This window comes from Canis aureus, chromosome 17, assembly GCF_053574225.1.
Source record: "Canis aureus isolate CA01 chromosome 17, VMU_Caureus_v.1.0, whole genome shotgun sequence".
Classification (NCBI taxonomy): Eukaryota; Metazoa; Chordata; class Mammalia; order Carnivora; family Canidae; genus Canis; species Canis aureus.
In genome coordinates, this window is record NC_135627.1 from 9276918 (window position 1) to 9301032 (window position 24115).

General features: G+C 37.0%; 1 protein-coding gene across 4 annotated transcripts in view; it reads right to left on the bottom strand.

Moving 5' to 3' along the window:
- Positions 1-24115, bottom strand: part of TPP2 (tripeptidyl peptidase 2) — a 70463-nt gene that overhangs the window by 20890 nt on the left and 25458 nt on the right. For all 4 annotated transcript variants that reach the window (XR_013355516.1, XM_077855036.1, XM_077855034.1 and 1 more), the window contains exons 7-21: positions 21330-21484; positions 20610-20686; positions 17251-17378; positions 15161-15260; positions 12023-12171; positions 10063-10178; positions 9348-9516; positions 8482-8639; positions 8106-8182; positions 6244-6350; positions 4351-4505; positions 3052-3168; positions 2710-2810; positions 2018-2114; positions 1053-1190 (exon numbers count right to left, since the gene is read on the bottom strand). Coding sequence is in view for 3 of the 4 variants with exons in the window: in XM_077855036.1 (XP_077711162.1) it covers positions 1053-1190; positions 2018-2114; positions 2710-2810; positions 3052-3168; positions 4351-4505; positions 6244-6350; positions 8106-8182; positions 8482-8639; positions 9348-9516; positions 10063-10178; positions 12023-12171; positions 15161-15260; positions 17251-17378; positions 20610-20686; positions 21330-21484 (1844 nt within the window). In the remaining variant the exon portion in view is untranslated. The remainder of the gene's footprint in view (positions 1-1052; positions 1191-2017; positions 2115-2709; positions 2811-3051; positions 3169-4350; positions 4506-6243; positions 6351-8105; positions 8183-8481; positions 8640-9347; positions 9517-10062; positions 10179-12022; positions 12172-15160; positions 15261-17250; positions 17379-20609; positions 20687-21329; positions 21485-24115) is intronic.

The window sequence follows — 24115 nt, forward strand, 5'->3', positions numbered from 1 at the left end:
GCCAGCAGAGATCGAGGAATACAAACCCATTTGTGCTCCATCTAGTTAATTAACCTGCTCAGGAGCTTGGCACACTGTTTCTTCTGAGATTTTAAAAGTAACAAAGTAATGGCACTGGAATAATCCAGTCTGTACTGAGGAGATGTGGCTTGGCTTGCTTTGAGAAAAAAAGAAATCATTCCCTGAGGAGTTAACTGGAAAATACTTGCACAAATTATTTTCATTATTTGCATAAAATTATAGATGTTATAGGAAATACCTCATTTCTTTGTAACAATATTTTAATCAGGGATGAAATTTCTATAAAATATAAGATGAAAAGTTTTTCTATCTTTAAAACATTAGTGCGAAGCACAGTGCTTGGCATACACTAAGTGTTGAATACATCACTGTCTCACGAAGAAATAAATTTGAAAGTTCTAGTAAACACTTGGCACTGCTATAGTGCTTTTCATCCAATTTAGACCTGGATCATTTCAAGATACTCAAATTGTCTTGGAAGATTTGCTGTCAGCCTTCAGAAAGGTGGAAGCAGTGGGCAGGAAGGACAAATACTTAAAAGGCTATGCTGAGGGTGCCTGGGTAACACAGGCAGTTGAGCATCCGACTCTTGGTTTTAGCTCGGGCTTGAGCTTCAAGTCATGTCAGCAGGCTCCACGCTCACTGTGGAGTCAGCCTGAGTTTCTCTTTCTCCCTCTGCTCTATTTCCCCTGGTCTCTCTAATAAATTTTAAAACAAAACATAACAAAAACAAAACAACAACAAAAACCTACCTTGGGCTAGCGTTTGCAAGCATCATACTCGCCCTTTTCTACCCCAAAACTTGAGTTAGCTGATCTACATGGCTGAGAGGCTGTCACAGTCTGTTTTGTAAGACAACTAACTAAGCTTCTAGTGGTAGGTCAAGGACTAAATACAAAACTATAGGATTAAAACAAACAAACAAACAAAACAAAACAGAAAAACAAATATTACCATAAACAAGAAATCAGGGATTTATTAGTTCAGGAAACAGCCCGTGTTAATTCCAAAAATCACTGCCAATTTTATACCTGATGTGGATAGGCATCTCCTGAACCCATTTGTCTTTTGTTCTGGTCAAATATAATCCACAATTGGCTGTCAAATTCTGATTCATACAATAGTTCACAGAGTAGTGGGCAACTTGGAGTTACTTCCCCACTCTTGGGCTATAAAAAAAAAATAAGAATAAGTACTTGATATGATTTATATATGATTTCTAACATAGATCAGTAATACTGTTACTGGTAAGATTTTTACATTACAAGTATTAAAAATATTTTCTTCTGGTAACCAATATTAAAAATGCAGAATATCCAATACTTTGGCACTAATTAAAGGCATTTTTCTTTTATAAGCTTTCAAGAATACAAACCTAGCTATCTGTATGCATTGAGTATAACATACATTCTTCAGGACCTCTAATTAGAAAATTGAAAATGACAATTCATTGAAACAATCATCTAAACATTAAAACCAGATTTGTATTATGCTTCAATAAGAGTTTGGCTGAAATCTTACTGATCCTATATAAACTCTTAGAACCAACGTTTACACTAGTCTCAACTATCTTTACCACTCATTCAACCAAGAGTTATTCTGATTTTTCATTGTTTTAACAGCTACTTCAGAGAAAGCAATCAGACCCGGTACCATAATCAGAAGGCATCTGGCATTGATGAGACATCTAGCCACTGGACAGTTAGCACCGAATGGGTACCACTGAATAGGTATCAATGAATAAAAAAACTAAGGCTCAAAGGTCAGGTCACCACTAATTTAGAGTTTATGACTTCAGACCTGAATAGCACTTAGACCATTACAAATTATAATTTCCAAAAGGATAATTCCAAATTAACCAGTGTTATTTACTTGACTCTATTTCATACATATACATATAAATTAAATTACTTGTCCTGCCATTTGTGACTTCATATTTCATGAACAAAACACAAAAGTTCATTTTAAGGTTATACTTTATTATAAAAACACTTACCTGGTGAAAGTTATATGTCAGGATCATCTCATAAAGCTGACGATTATTTGGCAAAACATCTCTTGATCCTAAAGGTTTTGTTTTTGCACTCAATGGGCTGTAATTAGAAAAACATGTAAGTAATTTGATGCAAGAATTCATTTACTGAGAGAAATGAAACTAACCAACAAAATCTATAACACAGCACAGTAAGTGACAATGAGCATTCCTAAACTCTGTCCTTTTCAGTATATAATATTTTAATCATCAGCTTACAGAATTCTTTATTGGCTGAACCATAGCAACATATACAGTTTAAATTTTGCAACATTACAGAAACATTTTCAAATGTCAACAAATAGTTCTTAACCAGATCCCAATAGTAGGACAACTGCTAAGAGTGTTAAGGACAGACAGGTTTTGACTCGCATCCTTCTGTCCAAACTGCAGATAGCAATATACCCCCATCAAAGGATGGGTCCTGTAGGTGCCACACTGAGAGCTTTATACACGTTATTAAGGCTAGAAGCTACTGCTGAGGCTGCTTCTTAGAAAGCTGCTGGGACTCCTAGGCTGCAAAGTCAGAAACTACATTTTCATCTTTAGCACTCAGATGATTTAAAAAGATGACTCTTTTCAAAGAGTAGAAGAGATATCCCCACTCCTATCACACCAATGCTCAACATCTGTAGTCTTAAAACACTTAATGATACCGTAGTGTCTGGACCCAGCTCTTCAAAGTTATGCAGGGAGCCAGATCTTCATACTTCAGAGAGGACTGAACATCAAAACGATTGATTCCTTCCGATGCATGCTACAAAGGATATTTATCAAATTAGGTTCTCAAACTTTATTGATAATAAATTGTATTCTTAAACATTTGAACCTAAAATAAACATGCATAATGCAAAGTTTATAAGCACCCATGAACAAATACTACTGTTATTTTCAGAACTACAGGTAATCTGCCCGTTAATGTTTAAGTCCAACCAGTGAGGTTATTTTTCAATAACACAAATAACTGACATTAAAAATGATGGAAATGTGGAACTTACAATGTTTAACTGAGGAGCAGTACACACTATTCCATGGAAAGAAATGGTATAATCGATATTGACATCACTAAGACTTGCCCACCAACGAGCAATGCAAAACTCAATTGCTTTCCCACCCTGTAAAGAATAAAAATTACAAACTTGTAAATCTCTTTTCTCATTTTCCTTCAAATTACAGAATATAAATAGGTGTTTTACAGCAATTCTAGCTTTCAAACCTTTCCTATCTGTACACCTGTGGGTGGAATTAGTTGCAAAGATAGAGTATAGAGAGTAAAGATACACAGTTATCTACTCTGAGTATAGAGAGTAAAGATACAGTCATCTACTCAGACTCCTACGGCCCTTGTCATAGAAGATTGGAGGCAGCTTTTGAGAACATATACAACAAAATAATGGTGAAAACAAACTGGAATAAAAACTTCAGACCAAAGGAAAACTTATAAAAACCATGATAAGAAAAGGTAAGTATTACAGCTCTGTAAGGCATAGTCAATACCCACAGCTGAATTTCAGGCTCAGAGCTGCCTGGTAATCAAAGCAAAATGATATCATGGTCCCTTACATCTTTCTCCCTATTAAAAAAAATTAAAAACAAAAACTATTTTTAGCACTGAGTTTTAAATTAGTTTTTCTAGTAATCAGTATACATTAGCAAGTTTGAAGATGGGTCATGTGATACTAACATTTACAAGAACACAAGAAGCTGTAATGAGAAACCTAAGGAAAGATGATAGAACTAAGGAAAGATGATAGAACTCTGTGAAAACACTAGGCAGCAGGTTCAAGAAAGAACACAGTTTTGCTCCGCTTCTACAGAGGAAGAACAGCAGCCCAGAAGGATGGGGACCTGGCACACTTGAGGTCATTCAGGTGGGAAGCAGTAGTGGCTTCACATATAGAGCAAAACAGCCTCCTGGAGTCTTAACAACTGGGTATTAATAAAATAACAAGTAGAAAACATGTAGAAAAATCTTAAATAAGGAAATAATCTCCTGTGTGATGAGGCAACATTCCCAACTGGGCTCTATGGTGCAAGCCGTCAGAATCCAGCAGACCAGCATTTTCCTCTCATTACATTTCTTAAAGATTTCAGATGATTAATATTTATCTCCAACTTAGTCTCAAGTATCCCACTGAGACTACCTACCTTCCCACTTTATTTGGCATCAATAAAATATGCAGCCCCCAGTCTGAATACAAACTATAAAATCAAATTCAAATACACAGTCTTAGCCCCATACCAAAAATAAAAAAGAAATTATTTCATAGGATTTCAAACTGGTAATGAAAACTTACTAAGACAGGAAAAGCTTCAGTTAGTGTTCCTTTTTCTGGAAGCGAACAAAACTTATAGAATTCATGACTTCGATACGCTCTTTGCTTCACAAGCTGTACTGCATGAAGAACAAACTTGGCTGACACCTCAGAAGAACAGGAGCACACGGTAACTTCTAAAATGAGAAGAGAAGCAGCAAAGTTTTAAACTGATGGGATTTAAAACAGAGGTAGGATTGTTTTAATAATATCAACTTTTTAGAAAATAATGTATCAAGAATAAAATGATACATTCAAAGGAAAACTACATATTTCCTTAACAAAGAATCGACAGAATATTAATAAAGATGAAAGGGTAGGAAAATAAACAAATCAGTAACACAATTAACAACCACTATGCTGCAAACACCATGAACAGCGAGCTGCCCACGGATGGACACAGTTGTCCTAATCAAGTTATTTTCAAAACCCTTTCTCCCTCTGCTCCTGTGAGGAAACCTGCTCTAGCTAAAAACCAACCAATTCCTGATAAAGAGAATTTTAATTTTAGAATGCTCTATTTGTTATCACAGCTAAATTCCATTAGTGTCTATTTATTCAAATTCATTGATAACTTTTCCTAGTCTCTCCCTCCTGTCAGCTTCTAGAAAAGTATGATTATCAGACCTACACATCCTAGGTTTTATTCTGAGGCTGAGCTAGAGGCAAAACCAAAATCACTGTGAAGCAGAATCAGCATCCTGTCTAATGCACACTCACTCTAATACAGGAAGCTTAAAGCAAGGCTTATGTTTCTGGTTCACAAGGTCAAGTGGTTAGAGAACTCTGTGAACCTCATCAATTGCTAAGGATAAAAAATCCAGTGTTAGGACAGTATTTCTAGTTATCTGAAACAGGACCCATCTGTAGTATATTTATTTCTTTTCTTTCTTTTCTTTTCTTTTCTTTTCTCTTTCTTTCTTTCTTTCTTTCTTTCTTTCTTTCTTTTCTTTTCTTTTCTTTTCTTTTCTTTTCTTTTCTTTTCTTTCCCATTTTACTGAGATACAATTGACAACATTGCATAGGTGTTTACGGTATACACCGTGAGGATATGATATACATGTATATGTTTTAAAATGATTATTACAGGGAGGTTATTAACACATCCATCACTTTACATACATACACCAATTTTTTTGGTGGTGAGACTATTTCAAATCTGACTTTTAGCAAATTTCAAGTACATAACACAGAATAGACAATATAGTCACCATGCTGGACATTAGAGTGCTTGCACCTATTCACCGAATAAGTGAAATTCTGTACCCTCTGACCACCATCTTCCCATTTCCTTCCCCACTCAAAGCACATTTCTAATCTAAGACTGCTAAATGGTCTGAGCTACTTCTATTCTGGATCATTCAATAAATTCTTATTAAAAAAACTAATTATATTCAATGCCAACCAAGACAAATCATAATTTGAACATTATAATTACTGGCATTTACCATTGAAAAAATATCAGATTCAGCATTAATTAATCATAGATTTTCCTTTATTATAATTAGTGTATATTTTATCAGGGCTCACTGTTAGATAAGTCCATGGGGACCTATATGAATGGTAGCCTAGAGCTGTTCAACAATACAACTCTGACTCTAATCACTAACAGATAAGGTATTCTAAACTAAGTTAAAATCCTGAATGTTAAAACATCTTAAATAGCCTAGATGATTTGATGTATGAGCCAGTGTAAAATAGTATGAGATCTTCATAATATTTTAAACCTAACAGCCAATGTAGGGTGTCAGATGTAGTATTGTTATGACAAAAGCACATGTTAGAGATATATGAACTACTTTCTATGGTCACAATCCTAGCAGAGATAGAAGTACATAAAGATAAGTGGTCAGGACAGACTCAAATGTTACTTACCAGCCCATGTCGCACCCTCAGGAACCTCAATAAAATGCCTTCGAATTTGACCAGGCTTAAAATGTACATCTGTCAAGGCTAGATCATAATGTGATGATTCATTTACTCTAAAAATAAAAATAAATGGCTAAATGTGATGCTGTCACAAAAAAGGCTTTTATACTATAAGCCCACTGGTACTCTAGATTTTAAGAGTTCATTAGAAACGAGCATGGGGATTTAAAGGTTGGTAATAGAACAGTGTGCACAATACTATCTCATTTTTGCAACATGTTAGCAGTGATAAATTCTGGATAGCCCAGTGTAGATGATTTTTCTCCTTTTTACTGGCCTATGCTACAATTTGTCTATAAGACATACATACACAGCTCCCTCATTCATAGGCTTTCCCAACTACTAGAATCTGAACTATGATGAATCCTAAATAATAAAACCACAGGTAATGTTTTGTGTGACTGATACTACCTTACAGCTCTGAGAATGGTATTAAACCCCTTATATAGCTCCAAAATACCCCACACCATAATGACACAGTAAAGAAGAAAAGTACTTTTATAGCATTTTGGTAAGAAACCAATGATACGTAAAGGTCAAATGTATAATTTTCTACTATGGAAACCTAAAGAATATGCAAAGGACAAATTTTAGTCAGTGTGACAAACATTTAATGAGCGCCTACTATATATATGAGGCACTGCTGTTAAGAGCTACAAATACAACACTGAATATATTTTCCTTTGCCCTGGCCAATCTCATGAAGACAGAACTACCAGAAACATTTAACAGAATATGCTCTGGGTAGATAGGAAGTGTTAATGGAAAAGATTCCTGAAGGAGATAATGTCTCGGCTGATTCCTGAATCTTATAAATTATCTTGTCTAATTTTCTATACTGGACTTTGAGGGAAAATCTGCCTGAGGATTTAAGTGCTCTGCAATTTCTCCATGTGTGTGTCACTTTTGTGTGTGTGTGTGTGTGTGTGTGTGTGTGTCACTTTTTATCTCCTGATTTTCATCCTATGTTTCTTACAGGCTGAGAACTACTGCACATTTAATATTTACCAGTTAACTAACTCAGTAGAAACTGTTAACCGAATGTTCTGAAGATACTGTGTAACGGGGCTCCACAGAGTAACTCGTAGGATATAGTCCCTGTGTCTTCAATCAAATGTGGTGAGCTAAAAGAGATGACGTCTTGACTGACACGTGTACCACAGCATGTACAAAGCACCACGAAGGAGCAAGAAGGAACTTCTTTCACCCTGGGGATGACTAGGAATGAGCCAGTCTGAGGAAGCCTGAATGCCGACACCAGTGAGGAGTACGAATGTCGGGTGGATGGGGTGACAGGAAACGCTAGTTTTAAAGGACCACTGTTTGCTATTTTAAAGAGCATGATCCTGGGGAGCACCACTGATCTACCTTAAACAGAAAGCAGTATGACAGATTGGAGCTTCTCGGTTTTGGGGTAAAAGATATGATGGGAAAGAAGAGTCTGGAAACAGGAGAAGTGGGAGAGCCAGAGAAAACAGCAATCCCACAGAGTAGAGGTATAATGGTGGGGAGAGGGGGTGGGAGTGGAGGAGGGATGAAGTAATACTGTGAAATGCTCCAGATGGATCAGGGAGTTAGGAGGGTGGAGTTTTGGCACAGAGGGCAGGGCACAGGAGATGCCACTGGGTATTCTCACAGTCAAAAGGCAATAGAAAAACCACGTGCCACTTTCGACTCTGAGCAAGAGGCAGAACTAAAAGCCAGTTACCTGATTCTGGTCTCCCATCTTTTAAAAGTTCATACTATTTCCATAAATAGCCATTAAAAAATCCCATGTAACAGTAAGCTGTTGGCAACTTGTTACTTACTTGGCTGCTATAACTGCAGTGATTGGAACTCTGAACAGAGGCCCTGCATTGGGGGATGCTATATCATAGCCACATACCTTGAAAAAAAGAGTAAGTTTCAGTATCCACAAACTTTTAAAAGATGAGAAAAAAAGAAAAAAAGGTGAAATCTATTCATAGAGTAAGTTAATTTAACATTAAAATTTAAAGGTCTTAAGCACAAGTTGACACCAATTTTCTGATGTTGGGTCGCATAAATAATGGCAAACAGCCTAAATAAATGCATGTATAACCACCCTTGACCAATTCAGACCAAAGGGCAGACAGACTGCCACACAAGGTATTTTTACATGTCTTAAAGAGTACTTAGAAAGTTACAATGAAGATGAACCAATACCTCTGTATAATGCAATCCTTCCCTTAAGCCCCTCGGATCCACACGTATGTTTATGTGTCTACATTGATTCATGAGTTCCAAATGGCTGGGACACTGAACCCAAGACGAATTTGAAGTTAAAGCTAAATGAAGCTGAAGGGATATTTTTTCAGCGTTTTCTAGCATTAAAAAGACCAAAAATGAAAGATTAGTACTTTTTTCCTTTTCTTCCATTTTAAAAAGTTTTATCTTCTCATAAAATCTAGCAGATGAACTTAATCAGTTATAAAATGTACTAGGGCATGTGCTTCCAAAACACAGTTCAAATAAAGCAGTCACAGAATCTTCCCTACATTTTAGTGCACTTGTGATCCAGTCACATTTTATCCAACATGGCTGTAATCTTAAAATAAGGGGTTTCCCTGAGCATCTGTCATTACTGCATGCAGAGAGCAGCACCTGCCTGAAAGGAAGATGCCAAGTACATGGTGGTGACCCCTCCTTGGAGCGACAGTTCTCTCTGGCTGCTTCTGCTTCCCACCCTCCAACTAAAACTCTGTTTACACCCAAGTAGTAAGAGTGCTAAACAAAAGAAACTGGATGCTTCATTATCCACAATTCAATAATACTCTGGGACACTGAAGACCCAGGCTACAGGCTACTGTTTTCCTCAGTGGTTACCAGGCTGACTGAATTGCCACAATGCTGGGATTTCTGCTTGCCATTACCCCCCCAACCCTGCCTTAAACCATGTAACATTTAAAATAATATTGTCAACTCATCTTTTTTCTTTAGGACATTAACCCAAATGGCATTGCTCTCATATGATACTATTCATTCAAGCTATAAATGTGAGCACTTTGGCTTACTGTCCTTTTATTTCTTACCGGTATTTTCTGGAAACACAGGTTCAATGCCAACGCCATGATCTGAAGGTGCAGCCACCTGAACAGGGTCTCGGAGGTAGATGCCACGGTTATTTCCAACAGTAACAGTGAAACCTAATTTATTAGCAAACGATGTATTCTGAACGAGGTAGTCATAGGCTTTATCAACCTAATTAAAAGAACACAAAAGGTAAAATATCAATGGTTGGGTCAAGAAAATATTTTGCTGTAAATTACCAATTTGATTTCAGTCATAAAAAGGTACAGGTAAAAAGCTAGTTTCTATGTTCACCTCTCTCAACTACATAGTGACCCCAAATAAAGACGGTAAGTCTACCTACTTTTCAGACAAGACATCAGTCTGACCACTCACCTCCAGCTCCAGTCTCTAGATTCACACCACTAGTCCCAAGTGACTAAAGTCAGAACTCCTCCATACACCACTAAATTCACAAGTTTTGCCCTCGACATCTTCGCTTTGAATTTCTACCCTCCATGTGTCTTATGTCTACTGTATTTCTCTCTTACTGCAACAAATTCGTCTTAACTACAAAATCTGTTTTCATATCCTCTTTGCTTATTAGTTCAGAACCTATTATGAACATATAATGTAGAATCAGATAAACTCAATCACTGTTACAACAGGAAATACCATCCAGTAACAACTAAAACAGTATCTTGATGACTATTAAGCCATTTTTCATACAAACACTACCTGAATAATACCATGTCCTTGGGCAAATACTTCTATATTGTCAGCCTTCACTGCAGTGTTTTCTAGAGCTCTTCTGACTGAATGAACCGTGTAGTTAACGTTATTTGCTTTCAGACCTGAAATTAAAAAGCAAAGCAAGAATGAAGTATTACAGAGTGTACTACTTGAAACTTCTCTTCCCCTCACCAGTAGAGATAATGTGTACATTTTCTGGCTTTAATGTCTGGTGTTTCAACACTCAATTTCTTTTCTTTTTCTTTTTTTTTTGGAAGATTTGTTTATTTATTCATGAGAGATAGAGACAGAGGCAGAGACATAGGCAGACGGAGAAGCAGGCTCTCTCTGGGGAGCCTGATGCAGGACCCAATTCTAGGACCCCAGGATTACGACCTGAGCCACAGGCAGATGCTCAACCACTGAGCCACCTCAGTGTCAACACTCAATTTCTTAATCTTTTCTAGAAAGCTGAACTACAACAGTCTGACTCAAAACTGCTGGCATTGTGTAAACACTTCATTCAACAAAAAATCACTGTGTGTCCATTACACAATGGCATTAGTGTGCACTCTGCAAAGGTGATGCAAACATTTAAAGCAGGTAGAGGCATTCGAATGACATTTTCTTTAAAATACTGCTGGTCATAGGGGTACCTGGCTGGCTCAGCTGCTAGAACATGGGCTGGTAGAACATGGGACCCTCGGTCTTGAGGTTGTAAGGTTAAGCCCCACGTTGGCTGTGGGGATCACTTAAAAATAAAATCTTAAAACACTGCTGGTCAAATGATATGGTTGCTGGAGATATTAATCAACTTGGCTGTGTTACAGACACCAAGAAAACTTAAAACAAACCAGCAGAAAAGATGCTGAAGCTTGACCACAGCTCAATTAATTCAGTATTTTTGAGACTGGATCCTAGATACTGATACCGATTAAAAGCTTCCTGGGTGATGGCAGAAGCAGCCAGGCTGGGAATGACTGTTCTGTTGGAAGATATGTAAGCCACCAATTTGTTAACTTTGTGTTGAACACTGTTGTGAAAGATAAAAGATGAGAAATACCGCATTCCTGTCCATTCCAGAGTTCATCAAACATGTGTGCACTTACGATGTTGAAAGAAATGAACAAAACAGAAATATGCTGCTTTAAGAGTGAATCAAGAAAGTAGCCTATTTTGTCAGTAAGAATCCAAAAGAAGGTTATGCTCTATCAGAGGAAAGAATATGAGAATCTTCTTGCCAGGATGTACAAGAGTTTGCAAGACCAAAAAATGGCACAAAAGGATTCTAGGCAGAGAGAGTAAGATGTGCAAAGACCAGAGACGTGGAGCAATCCTGAAATCTGATGAGATGGAAAAGGGCTAGAAATGAGGGCAGAGTCTTGGGATCTCATAGAGGAACACTCCTGAGGTGGAATCTTTGCGACGACCTGGTGACCATAACTGGATCCCAGTCAATGCCAATGCCATCCAATTAATACCGTGAGCCTCTGACACATCACCCCAGAAACTCTTATCTCCTTTTCCATTTTAGTTATCCCCACAGCAATATTCATGATCTTTTAACATGTAATATAAACTAACTTTAAATTCTGCTTACAGTCTCTCTCCCACAGCTATGATACAAATTCCACATGGGCAGGTAATTTTGATCCAAAGTAATGCTTGATAGCCATTAGTAGCAAATAAATTTATTTGTTGGATGAATGAATACAATTCAAATCCTTATTATCATATAGTTATTTTCTATCTTAAACTTTACTTTGAGCCAGGGCATTTTCTCACCATGAGAACTTCAGAAAACAAGTATCTGTCTGCAATAAGGTGAGAGAAATTTATACAATTATTCTTTATGACTACTGCCTGACTTTAAATTATGCTATCAACTGGTAATTCACCACCTATTCCCTGGAATTTAGAAACAGTACTGAGTTAGACCAAGTAGAGCACTAAGCAGTGTCCCTACCTGAAAGTATCAGGGCGATGCCTCCACACGCATTGGGAGAAGACATAGACGTCCCATTCATTAGCTGAGTTCCTCTCAATGTCCAGTTGGGAACAGAAGCAATGGCTCCTCCTGGTGCACTGATACTTACTCCAAGGGCTCCATCAGCACTGAAGGAAAAGCCATTAAAGTTTGCTTACAATGGTGAGAATTGGATCAACATGGGCATTCATAACAAGGCCACTGGTCAAATAGATCAGAGTACAATACCATGCATAATTTGCAGTACTGGAATCAGTTGGAAAAAAATACCCAGCACAGCTATTTTCCCATTATGTATCTTAAAAGTGGGCAAAATCTTATTAAGTGTGTCTGTATGTATCTGGGATTATGTGCAAAGGGTGTCAGGTATATTTATGGAGAGAAAATAAATGTCACTGCTCAGATTCCTTAATGAATGCATTTTTTTCCTGTCTTTAGTAAGTAGAAGCCTTTCCTTTTTTAAAGTTTAATACAGCCACTGTCCAACAGACATGTAGGACACAGAGGACATTTATTTATTTTTAAAAGATTTATTTATTTGAGAGCACTTGTGCATGTGCGTGCTCAGTGGAGGTGGGGGGAGGGGCAGAGGGACAAGCCGACTACCCACTGAATGCAGAGCCCAACATGGGGCTCAATCCCTTCTTGATCCTGGGAACCCTGAGATCATGACCTGAGCCAAAGGCAGATGCCACCCAGGCGCCCCCAGAAGGCATTTAAAACTTTCCAAAAGATGTATTTAAAAAGAACTCGTGAGAAACTGGTGAAATTTCTTTTAATAATGTATTTTACTTAACTCAACATATCCAAAATGTAATTTCAATATATAATTAGTGTAAAAAATGAGTTAATTTATGTTTTTTATACTAGTCTTAAATAAATATCTAATGTACATTTCACACTTTAGCACATCTCAATGCAGACTAGCCTCACATGACTCATGGCTGTCATACTGGATGGCTCAAGGCTGCAAGGCCTCTAGTTGAGGGCTCTGACTACACAGGGCTAACGAGATAAAGCCCATGGAGCTCATCACTGTGTCGTCACTAAAAACAAGCTCTGGCCCTCTGCCTCAAGTAAAGGAATAACATGACGACACACTTCTTCCTCCCTGGAGGAGTGGTTGGTAAGTTCCCCATAAAAGCTGTTGGCCTCTCCCTTTTACTACTCTTCCTCCAACTGGTAGGACTATTTTTATTACTGGCTAAGGATAATAGTGCAATTTGGTTTCAAATTTTCACAGAGAGCTGAAAGCAATACAAATAAGATCCTCCTCCTAAAGTGGGTTGGTGGCACCTTGTTTAGTGATCTTAAAGAGAACATTGTTAAGTAAAGATCGGTTGACCTGTACAGATTTTCATATGGTATTATTGATTGACAAATTGTTGCACAGGCACCAGAAACAGTGTGATCTCTCAGTTATTTACAGGAGAATTACTAAAAGGATGTACACCACAATGTCACCCAAACACATCACAGTGTGATTTAGGGTGATTTTTACTTTCTTCTTTGCACCATCTGTATCGTCTATCAATGTTCACAATGAGCATGCAGTGTCTTATAACTGGAAAAAGTAACTAGAAGAGTCATAAATTCTAACTACCTCCTATTGCTCTCTATTCATTTTACACTACACTGTTAAAGTGATTAATCATAAAACACTTAATAAGTGCTCTAAAAAGGGTTATGGAAATATAATATTATTAAAATAAAATTTTGGGCTGCCTGGTTGGCTCAGTCGGTAGAGCTGTGACTCAACCTTGGGGCTGTTAGCTCATGTCCTATGTTGGGCATATATATACATATATATGAAGTAAAGTTTTCTTTATAGAATTCTTACATATTCCTTATTTTAGAACTTTACATAATTGTAGAAGTTTCTTTAAAAAAAACTAGTGATGTTTTTCTTCTAAAATGCAGTATGTAATGAAATTCAAAATGTGCTTATGTGGACATTATTGGGTAATCAGTCTTTAAGAAATATGCAATACTTGCAAATACCAGGAAATCAAGTAAATTCTGTGTCTTTCTTGACAAAGAGGATTTTTCAAATAGTATATAGAATATGCTCCATTCTGTGATCACTAATGTTTCATACCTTATTAACCATAATAATCAAACCATATATTTGTAGTAATATTCCATTTTCATAGCACAGTGAACATGAACAAATTCTCTCATTCCTAAAATAACTGGTTTGTGAGCCAGTATCTCCTTAATCCAGGCTTCCCTCACAATTCGTGAACTTGTTTTTCTTGAAATAAATCTTTAAATGTCCTACAGGCAAATAAAACTAACAGAGGCTGGTTTACACGTTCTCTGATACTTTGTGTTTATACTGACTGTAAGATAAAACATTTCAAAATCAATTTTAGAAGAGAATCAACAAGTTTAATAATTAGCACTTTTATTAAATGAACATAAAACATGTAAACCTTTGCCAACTTAATCTTTGATTCTTAACCCTGGCCCCTCTTACTCAGTGATGTGGTGTTTTAGGCCAATTAGTTGGGCTGATGTGGGCAATATGTGGTGATGATACAGGCAAGGCTTGCTGTCCACACAGAGATCTATAGCCTGATTGCTTTCAGTAACAATGATAGTAAACTACTGAAATCAGTTTGTTTTTTAAGAAGAAATTATTTAGAAAATAGTAGGAAGATACCTGTAACTGAGAGATTTAAATTTGGCATTACCATCATGATTCCAACCAGTTCTTCTCATCATTTTATTTTTATTTTATTTATTTGACAGAGCAAGCACAAGCAGGGGAAGTAGCAGGCAGAGAGAGAGGGAGAAGCAGACTCCCCGCTGAGCAGGGAGGGCAATGTGGGGTTTGAACCCAGGACCCTGGGATCATGACTTGGGCTGAAGGCAGATGTTCAACCAAGACACCCAGGTGTCCCCCAGTTTTTCTAATCTTATACTCAGAACAGTTATGTCACACTCTAACAATAAAATATCTAAAATTTATTCCTTTAATTATGTTTCCTTGAGACTGTTCCTCAAAATATGAATGCTGAAAAAGTAAAAACTAAAATGTACCTGGTAAAATTACCACTTGTCTCTCCCCACCATGTAGTTTAACAAAGTATTTGTAATAGACCCATGTCCTACCTGGGGCCTCTAGAAGACCACGTGTATTGATTTGCCGGTAACTTCTCTCTCAGAGAATACTCAGCAACCATCATATCGGGAGAAACATAAGCACCAACGCCTGTCGGGTGAATATCATCATTAATGAAAGGACATAAAGTTTGATCCGAATTCTAAACCCACTATTCAATCAGCTGTGACCTTGGGTAAATACTTAATCACCCTATATCACAGTCCTTGCTCATAAATAGAAAAGAAAGAAAATTTAATGAGCAAGGAAAGTTAACCATGTACCAGATGTTATACTAGGTGCTTTGGTTTTGAATATAAAAATATCCCCCAGGATTATCATGTGGATTAAATATTAAAATATACCTAAAACTGTCTGTGTAAAAGAAAATGAGAAATGTGTCTTAAACTATAAAATATTAACTTTAGGAAAATAAGGGAATTAGTTTGCCTTCATTTTCAAGCAACCACGGTATCCACAATTCTACCCATAAGGTTAGCAGTATCCCTCTTCCCCAAAATGGCTGTAAAAAACAAGCAAGCAGCACAGATACTTAACATGCTGCAGTCTTCCAGATAAATATGTAAAGGCAGAATAGTCAGAAAGGCTCTTAATTCACAGACTCTCAGGGATCAAACTCAAGTTTCTTCATTCTAGAAATCTAGAAACAGTCTAGAGAGGGTCTAGAGAAGGCTGAAAATACTAAGTGTATAATGATAGTTGGAGAAAAGGTTTAGAATCCAGGTCTACCAGCGCCTAATTCTTCTTTGCAACATATACACATGCAGAGTAGAAGACTGAATAAAATATGTGAGTTAAGAGGATTTACGTTAACAGTGCTGCCACATAAAACGGTAATCACTTTATGAAATTTAGTTTAAAATTATCAATGAGTCTGGGGATAAGAAAATGACAAAATACTGGGTACTGCGGCAGAGTGGTATATTTTGATCTTTAGGTACCTTTCAGTTCTATTTTGTTTCATTTTAATTTATGTATCTAAAATATCTAGAGAACTGAAATACAAAGGACAGATCACAGGTAGGCACTATTGTCTCAATACAGGATTTAACAGAATCTATAAATAAAAGCATGTCCTAATAAGCTAAGATCACTGTTATTTAAAAAAAAATTTAAAGGACCAGTTTCTAAAATTGGATACTTAAATGCTATTATGTATCTATATCATCTACAGTAACTGAATGCCTTTAATAATAACTATAATATGTATACATTCAAGCAGTTATTTATGTATACACTAGAAAAATTATTTGGGACCAAAGAGCTTTCATTGTCATGCATCCAATTATAAATGTTAAAATATTTTAGACTTATATTGCTCTCGAATTTAAAAATAAAGTAAAAAATTCTAGACATCAATTACTATCTATTTGTTCTCTCAGTTCATCCTCCTCCTCATTCTTGCCTCATGTTAAGAAAAACAGAAGGTGGGTGTTACGTTTTGTGGGCGTTTTCACACAAGTTGGCAGCTACAGCTAATCTTATCATTTTCCTATTATGAATGCAACTCATTTTGATTCCCCCAAACTCCTGCTGACAGGCATTTTCCTCATTGAGTACAGTGGAAACGGCAACACAGCATCGCATCCTGTAGACCAAACAGTGGAAGAGAAGCCACGTTCTCATGAATAAAACTTCTCCTTCTCGGCATCTGATTCTTTCTGCATGTCCCAAGAGAAATTAGAGGAAACTATACTGTAAATAAGCAGTCATATACTATAAATAAAAAGTGAAGCAAGTATCTGTGTTTATGTCATTCACTTGGTCTGGAAAACCCTTTCCTTGCTCATTTCTACCTATCGAAATCCTCACAGCCACACTTCTTTCCGAGAGCCTCACCTGAATTCTTGAATCAGAAGTAACTGCACTTTTGCAAACCCAGATTGTACCTGTCCTTCCCTCAAATCACTTACTGCAGTCTACTTCAGATCAGCAGTTCTCTACTAGCTTTCAGGTCCTGAGGGTGTACACTCAACTTCATGGGGACTTGCATACAGTAGAGATACAATTAACATCAGATTCACTGAGTTTTTTGCTTGCTTGTTTTTAAATAAGTCTCTTTCTAAAACAGGAAACTAACCTATTACACTTGACGTAGTTCCACCTGGACAACCGACCGTAGAAAGGCATGGACCGTTATTTCCAGCACTTGAAACATAAATTATATTATGCTTCCAAACTGCTTCACTGATTACTTCACAAATTCTCCTGAAAGAGAGTATTCCTTTGAACATAGAAAACTGTCCCATTTTTCAAAAAATGTATTATTATACTGCGAAGAGATTTTCAAATACGGTTTTCACAAAACCAAATGAAAATAAGGATTCTAAGTAGTAGCACTAAAACAGTGGCTACAAGTAGGAAGGTATGCATTTGAATCAGGTAACATTTTCAAACTACACGCTTAACCTTATTCCCAGCATTTACAATACCAAGATGACATTCAAATGCCTGGCTAAGTAAATTCTGGCACCTCCACCATGGGTGGAACAGGATACAGCCAGTCCAAGTGATACACCTCAGCTGGATTTTATTTTTTTATTTTTTTTTATTTTTATTTATTTTTTTTTATTATAAATGTTAACAGTATAAATATTAAGTTTAAAATTTTTAATTAAAACTTAAAACTTGTTTTTCAACAAAAAGTTATACTGTTATTTTCAAGGGAGCAATTAATTATGCACAATTTTGCTCCTAAATATCTTAAGTGGTAATTTCCTAATTTTTTTTTATTTTTTAATTTATTTTTTATTGGTGTTCAATTTACCAACATACAGAATAACCCCCAGTGCCCGTCACCCATTCACTCCCACCCCCCGCCCTTCTCCCCTTCCACCACCCCTAGTTCGTTTCCCAGAGTTAGCAGTCTTTACGTTCTGTCTCCCTTTCTGATATTTCCCACACTTCTTCTCCCTTCCCTTATATTCCCTTTCACTATTATTTATATTCCCCAAATGAATGAGAACATATAATGTTTGTCCTCCTCCAATTGACTTTCTTCACTCAGCATAATACCCTCCAGTTCCATCCACGTTGAAGCAAATGGTGGCTATTTGTCATTTCTAATAGCTGAGTAATATTTCATTGTATACATAAACCACATCTTCTTTATCCATTCATCTTTCGATGGACACCGAGGCTCCTTCCACAGCTTGGCTATTGTGGCCATTGCTGCTATAAACATCGGGGTGCAGGTGTTCCTGGGTTTCATTGCATTTTAGTGTAAGGAAGGAGTCATGAGACCAAGGTAAATGTGGGAAGAATGCTAGATTCAATGCTGAACATATGTAGGCAAAATAAACTACAAAAGGATCAAAAACAAATACTGAAATATTAGCAGGGATCGGATTAGACGGTGGGGCAACAAGTAGTTTGATTTCCACCCTCCCCTGCAATACTGTCTTCTGAAATGAGTCCTCAGGGGATTCCTATAGATATTTATGATCAGTACCAAAGGTGAAGGGGAACAAAGGCGACAGACAGGAAGGACTTCAGAGTTAGATCTAAAATACAGAGTCTGGCTAGAACCTGATAGCAAAGAAGAAATGTACTGGTATTAAATAAAAGAGATGACGTTAGGCCACTGAGGAAATGCAGTCAATAGAAAAAAAGGTCTAAGGCCACGAACACCACAGTCCTGAGAGCAAAGGGAAGAATACTAGGGAAAGGTAACCCTAAAGGATGATTGTCAAAGGAAGAGAGAAAGAAAGGCACTTAGGTAAAGCAGGCACCGAAGCAAGAGAAGGGGGCAACATTATGGTCACGAAAGAAATGAGTGAGGATGAGAGAGTGATTGTCATAAGGGCAGTAAAGGGATGTGTCACAGGAAACCTAGTATTGGTTAGCTGAGAAAACTTAGTTATTTGTTAACAGCAAACTATAGGGTCTGGCTTGGTAAAATTTTCATTTTGGCCGGCCTTTATCAAAGAACTTCAGAGACCGGGTGATAGGTAGAGATGGATGGCCTGGTGGGAATGGGGGACAGGTGATCACTAAGTAGGTAAACACTATAAACGAAGTGATTTCAAGTTATTACCATGAAAGAAGAAAAGGTGAGGTGACAGGAGTTCAAGGCTGAGCTACTGAATTTAGGGGCAGGAGGACACCATGACACAGAAAGGTAGGGAGTCGTGTAACACATCAAAATGCACTGAGGAGCCTCGGAAATTATGAATATACCAACCAACTGAGCTTTGCTGGAAAAGTGAGGGAAAGCAGTATGAAATGAAGAGATCTGTTTGTTTCAAAGCCAGCGGATTCTAAAGCATGCCTGTGGAGTAATATTAATTCAGGAAAGGAGAGAGGGAACATGAGAGCAGTTTTTAAGTAAAGGAAATGGGAACCAGATAGCAAATGCTTGAGTAACTTTTAACCCTGAGCACTTCACTTATTTAACATTTTTTGGGGGGGGGGGGGTGTGGAGTACCTGGGTGGCTCAATGGTTGAGCATCTGCCTTCAACTCAGGGCATGATCCCAGAGTCCTGGGAGGGAGTCTCAGGGAGCCTGCTTCTCCCTCTGCCTATGTCTCTGCCTCTCTATGTCTCTCATGAATAAATAAAATCTTAAAAAGTAAATTTTAAATGAATTTTTAAAGATATCTATTTACTTATTTGAAAAAGAGAGTAAGAGAGCATGTGTATGTATGAGCAGGGGGTGGAGGGTAGGAGTGGGAGTTAGGCAGAGGGAGAAGAAGAGGGGAAGAATTTCAAGCAGACTCTGTGCTGAGTGCAGAGCCCAATTGAGAGAGCTCAATCTCATGACCTGAGCTAAAACCAAGTATGATGCCTAACCAACTGAGCCACTCAGGCAACTCTGAGCCCAGCACTTCATTCATTACACAAGAAGGTGAGGCAGAGAAGGTGGGGTCAGGTATAGGAAGGGCAAAAGTCCCCTCTGAAGGCTTGTATCTCCTCTGGGAAAGGAAGAGTTAAGAACATCAGCTGAGGGAAGAAAGGAACATCACTGAAGGTCTTTCAGGAGAAAAGAAGATATAAATGATCATAGAGGAGTGAAAGAGTAAATGCAGGTAATTGAAGGCAATGCTGAGTGACCATCTGAGATTCTTGGTCACGAACTTAAAGTCAGTATCAGTGTTCGTGTCCACCAAGTTCAGCAGGTCGGGTGGGCTCACTGAAGAGATCAGCAGGTTTCAGCAAGTCTAGCATTCTATCAGGTCAGTGCCCCTAGAAGAGTTCAGGCTGCTTGTAAATGAGGAACTGTAATGATGGATGGGCCGGCGAGTCTATCTGGCTAGGAGGGAATCACAACATCACAGACAGGATCAGGATTGTGGGGACGGAGGCTAGGGGCCCACGAAATACACACTTATCATCTTACATGGGACTGCTTGTTTTCATAGTGTATAATCCAGTTATAAAAACATTTAATACTCTCCATCAGCTAAAGTCTGTGGCTCACAAATATCTGAGTACACTCACCCAGAATTTGGCCAGTGAGTTGCTTCTCCATAGCTGTAGTTGACAAGATCACACTTATGATTTATGACTTCTATCATCTATTAAAAAGATGAAGCATCTAGTTTAGGCAGCAATTTATAAAAAGATTAGCCAGTAAAATAAAGGCATGGAATCCCAGTTTCTTACCAATCATATTCTATTTCAAATCCAAATATATACTTACTTCCAACTTTTAGGTTGAAAAACAAACAAAAAAAGGCAGAGACAGAGTACAGTAAGTAGTCAATAAAAAATATAACTAGCATGTACAGAATGGAATGGTTCTTACTAAATTCTAAAATCACTGAAGTTAAGGTAAAATCTAATTCATACATAAAAATGAAATTCAGACTTAAGTTAAATTCCTCAAAAAAAAAAAAAAAATTCCTCCTAGAATGATGGAGCAAGCTGGCTAAAAGATTGGTTTGGGGTTTTTAAAGTATCTCAAAATAGTGTGCTAGGGGACTTAGCAGAAATGAGAAGTATAATATATTTTCATATTTTCCAAAAAACTTTATCCTAATAATTTTTAATAAAAATAATTTAAAACTGAATTAAGCATTTTTGCTTCTTAGGACAAAGTCCTGAATACCAAATACAGTTCAACATTTTCTTAGTAAACTCAAGAACACTTTATAAACCTAAAAATATCCAAGATTATCCATCACTGATCTTCTAGATCAATACTTCACAAATACTCACAGCTCGTATCAGGCCTGTGCCAGTTTCCATTGTGCTTAGTCGTGTATCACCGATCTTGATGGAAAGAATCTGAGCCCCGGGCGCTACACCATTCCGCTCCGGTTCTTCTGGAAAATGCCCAGCAGCTATACTTGCTACGTGTGTCCCATGAGCTCCTTGAGCAAAAAGAGAGGAAAATGATAAAATATTTTCAGATTCCAAGTTTTAACCGTTCAACGTATTATTAAGCGTGATAAAAATAATCTATTAAAAACATACTCTTGCTTTAACATCTAACTATGTATTATTATCTTAAACCTCATCAATAATTTATAAAAAATGAAACTTTCTGAACTACATACACTACTCTGCTACCTTGGATTCTATCCTGTTCACTGAAAGCAAAAGGCAAGTCACAAAGGAGAGAAAGTATCAGCAACATACACAACTGACAAAGAGCTTATTTCCAGAATAAGCTTTCCAATCCTAAAGAGAGAACCCAGAAGAAAAATGGGCAAAACTTCAAAGGCATTTCACAGAAGGGGATAACCAAATGGTTAAACATATGAAAAGATGTTCAACTTTGTGACTCACCCAGGGAACACAAATCAATCACAATGAGACAGCTCAGTATGCCACTCAGCTGACAAGAGCAACTGTGGAGGAAGATCTGCACTCACTCCTATGCTACTGGTGGGAGGGCAGACCAGCATTTTGGAACGCTGCACACAGGTATACCCTATGATCCAGCAATTCCACTTCCAGAAATGCACCCAACAGAAATGTGTGCACATATACACAGATGCATGCAAAAACATTTGTGGCAGCATTGCTTGCAAATTTCAAAAACTTGAAACAACCCTATGATCCATCAATAGTAAATGGATACACGGTGCATTCATGGACTGAATATTATACAGCAAAAAATATGAACTACTTCTAAACATTATGAGATGAAGCACACAAAAATAAGGTTGATCTTAGAATTCACACACAAAAGGATATATACTGAATAATCCATTTATATATATTTATATATAATATTATATATATATATTTATATATTCCATTTATAAATGGAAACATATCACCTTGGGTTGAATTATGTGAAAGTGCCACTATTTAATCATCTCTGACCTATAAAAATAGCAATATTATTGGATGGTTCAAACTAATGCAGTGATTGAAATCACGACCATAATTAGCTCTGGGAAGATGGAAGGTAGGTTAGTGTTTAGGAAGAGACATGATGGGGCTTTGACAATGTTTTATTTCTTGACTTGTTTAAACAGAAGTGTCTACTTTGTGAGAATGCAACGTGTATATAATTTGTGATTTGCATACTTTTCTATAGTATGTTATATATCAATAAAGCCAAGCAAAACAATACAAAGCAGCTAGGGCTTCTTCTTTTTTTTTTTTTTTTTTAAGTGAAAAAGTTTTTGTTTTTTTTTTTTAATTTATTATTTATTTATTTATTTATTTTTGTGAAAAAGTTTCTTAAAAGACATGGGTAGAGAGAAATATCCCACCAATGTCAGATAAAAAATAATACAAACACAATGATAAATGCCTACTGGTACTGGGCCTAATGTTTGGGTGACGACAGAGTCGTCATAGCTCCAGAAGAAATGGGAGTCCATGACCCTTCTGTCTGCTGCAGTGCTTAGAGTCCTGTGCTCTAGACAACTCCTGTCACACAAGAATATGGAACTAATGTCACCAATTCTTCCTTTCCTGTTTCTTTCCAATTAAAAATAGGGAAACTACCAGTCAGAGTGGCTATATGTCAGCAGGCTGACCACACCACATGTGGACAAGAACATGGAGTTCTGAAGTGCTTGCAGTCTGCTGGTCATGTGTAAAAGGATGCAGCCACTGTTTCTTAAAAGGTTAAATACGTACCTATCAAATCCAACCAGATTATGATTTGGACTGGACCAGATATAATTTGGACTGGACAGATATCAGTCCAAATTAACAAAAACATATTTGCACACAGAGACTTATACATAAATGTTAAAACAATCCAAATGTCCACCAGTAGGTGAATGTATAAATAAACCACAGTGTATCCACACTATGAAATACTACTTAGCAGTAAGGAACAATTTATAAACATAATATAGGCGAATTCTATACCATAACTATTCTACTTAATACAAAATTCTAGAAAATGCAGGGTCTAGACTGACAGAGAGCAGTTCAGGGGCTACCTGGGGCTGTGGCTGAAGGCACACAGCTGGATTACAAAGACGACAAGAAGACTTGTAGGGGTGATGGATATGCTCATATCTTGACTGTAATGATGGTTTCTTGGGTGTACATATCTATCATAACTTAATTATGATAAATTATGTATATATACCTGCAGTTTACTGTACTTCAATTATGACTCAGTAATATTGCGGAGGGGGTGATAAGAATTAAAGCTGTCCTTGCTTCCTCCCTAGATAATCACTATCCAGAAGCTGATCCTTCCCATCTATATTTTTATCATACACATATATCCATGAATATTGTGTAGTATTATTTGGCATGTTTTACAATATTACATGTTTTATCGACATATTTTTCATTAAAATTTATGTATCTGAGACTTATGAATACAGGTATATGTATGTAGATTTATTCGTTTTGTTTTCTATATAATATCCCACAATGAATAACACAGTTTTAAATTAACCTGTTCTTTTGCTAATGGGTATGTGAATAGTTCCCAACTTTTTTGAAATTACAGAGAATGCCATATGAGGATCTTTTTACCTGACTTTGTACTTGTAGGTGAACTGCTTAAGAGGCAGTAT